This window comes from Bombina bombina, chromosome 6 (assembly GCF_027579735.1).
Source record: "Bombina bombina isolate aBomBom1 chromosome 6, aBomBom1.pri, whole genome shotgun sequence".
NCBI lineage: Eukaryota > Metazoa > Chordata > Amphibia > Anura > Bombinatoridae > Bombina > Bombina bombina.
Window position 1 is genome coordinate 1132849505 of NC_069504.1, and position 8225 is coordinate 1132857729.

The 8225-nt window shown below is 36.6% G+C and overlaps 1 protein-coding gene across 4 annotated transcripts in view; it reads right to left on the reverse strand.

The window, feature by feature from the left end:
* SOX5 (SRY-box transcription factor 5) overlaps positions 1-8225 on the reverse strand; it is a 488205-nt gene that overhangs the window by 217106 nt on the left and 262874 nt on the right. For all 4 annotated transcript variants that reach the window (XM_053719111.1, XM_053719110.1, XM_053719112.1 and 1 more), the window contains one exon: positions 3066-3152. In XM_053719111.1, coding sequence (XP_053575086.1) covers positions 3066-3152 — 87 coding nt within the window. The remainder of the gene's footprint in view (positions 1-3065; positions 3153-8225) is intronic.

Consider the following 8225-nt stretch of genomic DNA (forward strand, 5'->3'; position numbering starts at 1 on the left):
TATATACTTTACTGACACTGTTATATAATATATACACTTTATTGACACTGTTATATAATATATACACTTTACTGACACTGTTATATAATATACACACTGCACTTACACTGTTATATATAATATATACTTTACTGACACTGTTATATAATATACACACTGCACTGACACTGTTATATATAATATATACTTTACTGACACTGTTATATAATATACACACTGCACTGACACTGTTATATAATATAAACACTGCACTGACTTACAGGTTTTAAAAGTGGTTCACATTTTGTAAAGGGTTTTGTTTTTCTTTAAAGGTGTTAGAACTCAACATTTATCTTTCATGATTCAGACAGAATATACAATTTTAAACAACTCTCCATTTTACTTCTATTATAAAATGTGCTTAGTTATCTTGGTGTCCATTGTTAAAGGAGCAGCACAGACCTACTGGGAGCTAGCTGAACACATCAGGTGAGCCAATGACAAGAAGTATACATGTGCAGCCATCAAACACAGCTAGCTCTCAGTAGTGCATAGCTACCTAGGTATGCTTTTCAACAAAGAATATCAAGGGACAAAACATATGAGATAATGTTTAATGGCTGTCATTGAGCTCAATAGGAGCCATAAGTGACCTTCATCTACTATTAATATGCAGAAAGTGCCAAATTAAAATTCAACAAACATTTGTGAACACCCACAAGTTGTAATCAATTTTAACAGCCATTTTCATAAGAATTGGCCCATTAAAAAAAAGAAACAAGGCTGACTTGACAGCTCTAACAAAATGAAACAAAGCTGACTTGACTGTGAGTCAGCTCTAACAGGGGACTTTACCACTGACATGTTTTAGAGAACAGGTGACTTGTAGACTTCACTCCAAGACAACTTTTTGAATAGTCTCACTTGTCCTTTGCAAGATAACTAGTAAATAACTTGTGCTCATTCGCTTCAGCGGACAGGAGTAACAAAGGTGAATCGGTTTACATTTAATTAATTAGAAGAAACATAAATCCTATTAAGAAAGGGAACAGTTTGGTCTGTTAGTGACAAACTCAATCTAGAAGATTACAGCATAGTGTTCTGTTTTATAGATTTCCATATATAATAACATATACCTATCATTAATAGCAATTCAACTTGAAGATACATAATCAGCATAATTCTAGGTTAGCTCCTTTGCAACTAAATCATCTAGGAAATCCTAAACAGAGGGGACATTATTTAGCATAGAACATTTGGATTGTGGTTTGCACCTGGATCTGGTACCAGTAAAATGATTCTACTGCCTGTGTGTTAACAAACATCTATATGATAAAAACTAAAACTCATCTGGTTCATCTTGTTATATAATATATTGCAGATATTGTTCACTAGATATTACCAACATCTCTGCTGTGAACTATAATTGCTTTACTAGAAATCTTATGTTAAATTTTACTATGTGTGGAACAAGAGGCACTGCCAAGGCAAACACAGAAAGCAAATGTACACGAATGCCCATACATTGCAAGAGAAGTAAGAGATCTTACACAATGTGTGCGTGTCAAACAGCTGAACCTACACACCTCGTATGTTGTCTGACCAAATACAGCTGCAGCACAGACGCCCCATTGTTTACTGTCCTCTCCTGGCCGCTGGTGGCATGAAAGAGACATTCTTGGGCAGAAAATTATCAGCATTTCTGACCCCCCAAGAACCTATAAGTCAAATGAATTTACCCCCAGAGGCCAGGCATCCATTGTGTGCTCCCTCCAGTCTAACCCTTGACTAACAATGTACAATAATTGGAGCTGTCACGGTAGACAGCAGGAACAATAAACTAAGGGATGTTTTCACAGCTTTGTGCCAAACCTGCTCCCACCTCACACCCAGGCTCCCCCTGCACTAGATGACTAAAATAGGCCTTGTGAGAACGTGTCAGCTTGTAAAGCCCAGGTGTGGTGTAAGAATAGCACGGACATCCAGCAGGGACAAAGCTCAGAAGCCTAAATGTAAAGAGCTAACACACAAACGCAAAATGTCACAGCGGACGGCAAAACGGGATCCCTTGACATTAGCCCACTCCCTATATGACCTGGTCCAGGGATCCCATACCTACGCAGGGACGTGTTGTTTTTCTTAATGAGCATAACCACTCTATTGCATCAACCTGTTTGTCTTTACGCAGAATTAGTTTTCAAAATCTTTCTTCTTTCTCAATCTTATCTAGTTCTACCATTAATGTACAGGCTGCAACATCTTCTAAACTTTCCTGAACAGAGTTGAGTATTAGCAGTTCTGTAAATATGTTCAAAAATTATTTATATATATATATTTGTGTATGTGTGTGTGTATGTGTGTGTGTATACATGTGTGTATATGCATGTGTGTGTGTGTATGTGTGTGTGTATGTGTGTGTGTGTATGTGTATGCCTGTGTGTACATATGTTTTTGTATGTAAGTGTGTAGTATATGTGTGTTTGTGTCTGTGTATGTATGTACGTACGTACGTACGTACGTGAGTATGTGTGTCTGTGTGTGTAAATGTGTGTATATACATGTGTGTATGTACGTAAGTGTGTATGTGTGTCTGTATGTAAATGTGTGTATGTACATGCATGTGTGTATATAAGTACGTGTATATGTGTGTCTGTATGTCTGTGTGTGAATGTGTGTATATACATGTGTGTGTATGTACGTACATGTATATGTGTTTCTGTATATGTGTGTGTGTAAATATGTGAATGCATGTGTGTGTACATACGTACGTACGTACATGTGTATGTCTGTCTGTATGAGTGTCTGTGTAAATGTGTGTATATACATGTGTGTATGTTTATGTATGTGTGTATGTGTCTGTATGCATGTGTGTGAATGTGTGTGTGCGCATGTGTGTATGTTTTTGTATGTGTGTGTATGTGTCTGTATGCATGTGCATGTATATATATATATATATATATATATATGCGTGTGTGTGTGTAAACACTTGAAGAAAATGTAAAAAAGATGGGTATTTGAGTATTCACTGTTTTCTTTTTTATAAAAAGCATAAATTATAAACAATGTTTGTGATAAAGTGTCCTTACCTTTTATGTCCCCCAAGTTCCCTGAGCCCATGGCGAGAAGTTTGTCCTTCCAGTCTTTAGACAAAAGCTTTTCAATGGTTGGTGTTTCTAAAAAGAAAAAAAAAGAGAGAGGGATAAAGTGAGTGAATAGTACGGTAATGGGTTCTTGCCTTTGCTAACAAACTGGTGAGATGGGGTAGAGTCGGTATCATCAGTTGATATAAAACCGTTATCTACAGCTTCACAACAACACCTCCCTGGCAGCCACCAAAACATGCAAAACAATCCCAGACAAAGGATAATGCTGCTTACGGGGTAAGAGGGTGAAATACTGACACTGTAAGTATACGCTATTGTGACTGTAAGTGTATGCTATTGTGACTGTAAGTGTGCGCTATTGTAACTGTAAGTGTGCGCTATTGTAACTGTAAGTGTACGCTATTGTGACTGTAAGTGTACTCTATTGTAACTGTAAGTGTGCGCTATTGTAACTGTAAGTGTGCGCTATTGTAACTGTAAGTGTATGCTATTGTGACTGCAAGTGTACGCTATTGTGACTGTAAGTGTACTCTATTGTAACTGTAAGTGTGCGCTATTGTAACTTTAAGTGTGCGCTATTGTAACTGTAAGTGTGCGCTATTGTAACTGTAAGTGTACGCTATTGTAACTGTAAGTGTGCGCTATTGTAACTGTAAGTGTGCGCTATTGTAACTGTAAGTGTACGCTATTGTAACTGTAAGTATACGCTATTGTAACTGTAAGTGTACACTATTGTAAGTATACGCTATTGTAACTGTAAGTGTACGCTATTGTAACTGTAAGTATGCGCTATTGTAACTGTAAGTGTACGCTATTGTAACTGTAAGTATACGCTATTGTAACTGTAAGTGTGCGCTATTGTAACTGTAAGTATACGCTATTGTGACTGTAAGTGTGCGCTATTGTAACTGTAAGTGTGCGCTATTGTAACTGTAAGTGTACGCTATTGTGACTGTAAGTGTACGTTATTGTAACTGTAAGTGTGCGCTATTGTAACTGTAAGTGTACGCTATTGTAACTGTAAGTGTACGTTATTGTAACTGTAAGTGTGCGCTATTGTAACTGTAAGTGTACGCTATTGTGACTGTAAGTGTACGTTATTGTAACTGTAAGTGTGTGCTATGGTAACTGTAAGTGTGCGCTATTGTGACTGTAAGTGTACGCTATGGTAACTGTAAGTATACGCTATTGTAGCTGTAAGTGTGCGCTATTGTAAATGTAAGTGTACACTAGCACTATTGTAACTGTAAGTATACGCTATTGTAACTGTAATTATATGCTATTGTAACTGTAAGTGTGCGCTATTGTGACTGTAAGTGTACGCTATTGTAACTGTAAGTGTGCGCTATTGTGACTGTAAGTGTATGCTATTGTAACTGTAAATGTGTGCTATTGTAACTGTAAGTTTACACTATTGTAACTGTAAGTGTATGCTATTGTAACTGTAAGTGTGCGCTATTGTGACTGTAAGTGTACGCTATTGTAACTGTAAATGTGTGCTATTGTAACTGTAAGTGTACACTATTGTGACTGTAAGTATACGCTATTGTGACTGTAAGTTACGCTATTCTGACAGTAAGTGTACGCTATGGTAACTGTAAGTGTACGCTATTGTGACTGTATGTGTACACTATTGTGACTGTAAGTGTACGCTATTGTAACTGTAAATGTGTGCTATTGTAACTGTAAGTGTACACTATTGTGACTGTACGTATACGCTATTGTGACTGTAAGTTACGCTATTCTGACAGTAAGTGTACGCTATGGTAACTGTAAGTGTACGCTATTGTGACTGTATGTGTACGCTATTGTAACTGTAAGTTACGCTATTTTGACAGTAAGTGTATGCTATGGTAACTGTAAGTGTACGCTATTGTAACTTTAAGCGTATGCTATTGTAACTGTAAGTGTACGCTACTGTTACTGTAAGTGTACGCTATTGTAACTGTAAGTGTACGCTATTGTGACTGTAAGTGTACGCTATTGTAACTGTAAGTGTACGATATTGTGACTGTAAGTGTACGCTATTGTAACTGTAAGTGTAGGCTATTGTAACTGTAAGTGTAGGCTATTGTGACTCTAAGTGTAGGCTATTGTAACTGTAAGTGTACGCTATTGTGACTGTAAGTGTACGCTATTGTAACTGTAAGTGTACGCTACTGTTACTGTAAGTGTACGCTATTGTAACTGTAAGTGTACGCTATTGTGACTGTAAGTGTACGCTATTGTAACTGTGTGTGCTATTGTGACTGTAAGTGTACGCTATTGTGACTGTAAGTGTACGTTATTGTAACTGTAAGTGTGCGCTATTGTAACTGTAAGTGTACGCTATTGTAACTGTAAGTGTACGTTGTAACTGTAAGTGTGCGCTATTGTAACTGTAAGTGTACGCTATTGTGACTGTAAGTGTACGTTATTGTAACTGTAAGTGTGTGCTATGGTAACTGTAAGTGTGCGCTATTGTAGCTGTAAGTGTGCGCTATTGTAAATGTAAGTGTACACTAGCACTATTGTAACTGTAAGTATACGCTATTGTAACTGTAATTATATGCTATTGTAACTGTAAGTGTGCGCTATTGTGACTGTAAGTGTACGCTATTGTAACTGTAAGTGTGCGCTATTGTGACTGTAAGTGTACGCTATTGTAACTGTAAATGTGTGCTATTGTAACTGTAAGTTTACACTATTGTAACTGTAAGTGTATGCTATTGTAACTGTAAGTGTGCGCTATTGTGACTGTAAGTGTACGCTATTGTAACTGTAAATGTGTGCTATTGTAACTGTAAGTGTACACTATTGTGACTGTAAGTATACGCTATTGTGACTGTAAGTTACGCTATTCTGACAGTAAGTGTACGCTATGGTAACTGTAAGTGTACGCTATTGTGACTGTATGTGTACGCTATTGTGACTGTATGTGTACGCTATTGTGACTGTAAATGTGTGCTATTGTAACTGTAAGTGTACACTATTGTGACTGTAAGTATACGCTATTGTGACTGTAAGTTACGCTATTCTGACAGTAAGTGTACGCTATGGTAACTGTAAGTGTACGCTATTGTGACTGTATGTGTACGCTATGGTAACTGTAAGTTACGCTATTTTGACAGTAAGTGTATGCTATGGTAACTGTAAGTGTACGCTATTGTAACTTTAAGCGTATGCTATTGTAACTGTAAGTGTACGCTACTGTTACTGTAAGTGTACGCTATTGTAACTGTAAGTGTACGCTATTGTGACTGTAAGTGTACGCTATTGTAACTGTAAGTGTACGATATTGTGACTGTAAGTGTACGCTATTGTAACTGTAAGTGTAGGCTATTGTAACTGCAAGTGTAGGCTATTGTGACTCTAAGTGTAGGCTATTGTAACTGTAAGTGTACGCTATTGTGACTGTAAGTGTACGCTATTGTAACTGTAAGTGTACGCTACTGTTACTGTAAGTGTACGCTATTGTAACTGTAAGTGTACGCTATTGTGACTGTAAGTGTACGCTATTGTAACTGTAAGTGTGTGCTATTGTGACTGTAAGTGTACGCTATTGTAACTGTAAGTGTGTGCTATTATGACTGTAAGTGTACATAAACCTACAACTAATCACAAGCCATTCTGTTAGCACCTGGTAATAGTGTGATGGTCATTACTATTACATAACACCAGGCATATTTTATTACAACACACCTTGTCATCAAAATATAATTTTTATGTCAACTGAGAATAGATGTTTGCAGATGATAGTGTATTCATAAGATTCATACAGTTTCTTATCATTTATACATTGTGTTTTTACTTATTATAAATGTAAGTGTACACTAGCACTATTGTAACTGTAAGTATACGCTATTGTAACTGTAATTATATGCTATTGTAACTGTAAGTGTGCGCTATTGTGACTGTAAGTGTACGCTATTGTAACTGTAAATGTGTGCTATTGTAACTGTAAGTTTACACTATTGTAACTGTAAGTGTATGCTATTGTAACTGTAAGTGTGCGCTATTGTGACTGTAAGTGTACGCTATTGTAACTGTAAATGTGTGCTATTGTAACTGTAAGTGTACACTATTGTGACTGTAAGTATACGCTATTGTGACTGTAAGTTACGCTATTCTGACAGTAAGTGTACGCTATGGTAACTGTAAGTGTACGCTATTGTGACTGTATGTGTACGCTATTGTGACTGTAAGTGTACGCTATTGTAACTGTAAATGTGTGCTATTGTAACTGTAAGTGTACACTATTGTGACTGTAAGTATACGCTATTGTGACTGTAAGTTACGCTATTCTGACAGTAAGTGTACGCTATGGTAACTGTAAGTGTACGCTATTGTGACTGTATGTGTACGCTATTGTAACTGTAAGTTACGCTATTTTGACAGTAAGTGTATGCTATGGTAACTGTAAGTGTACGCTATTGTAACTTTAAGCGTATGCTATTGTAACTGTAAGTGTACGCTACTGTTACTGTAAGTGTACGCTATTGTAACTGTAAGTGTACGCTATTGTGACTGTAAGTGTACGCTATTGTAACTGTAAGTGTACGATATTGTGACTGTAAGTGTACGCTATTGTAACTGTAAGTGTAGGCTATTGTGACTCTAAGTGTAGGCTATTGTAACTGTAAGTGTACGCTATTGTGACTGTAAGTGTACGCTATTGTAACTGTAAGTGTACGCTACTGTTACTGTAAGTGTACGCTATTGTAACTGTAAGTGTACGCTATTGTGACTGTAAGTGTACGCTATTGTAACTGTAAGTGTGTGCTATTGTGACTGTAAGTGTACGCTATTGTAACTGTAAGTGTGTGCTATTGTGACTGTAAGTGTACATAAACCTACAACTAATCACAAGCCATTCTGTTAGCACCTGGTAATAGTGTGATGGTCATTACTATTACATAACACCAGGCATATTTTATTACAACACACCTTGTCATCAAAATATAATTTTTATGTCAACTGAGAATAGATGTTTGCAGATGATAGTGTATTCATAAGATTCATACAGTTTCTTATCATTTATACATTGTGTTTTTACTTATTTGTCATTTGTACTATCACAGTGGAGAATTCATATCTGTATATAACTCAAATATAATAGTCCCACTTGTATAAATATATTGTGTACTGTGACTTACAAGTGTA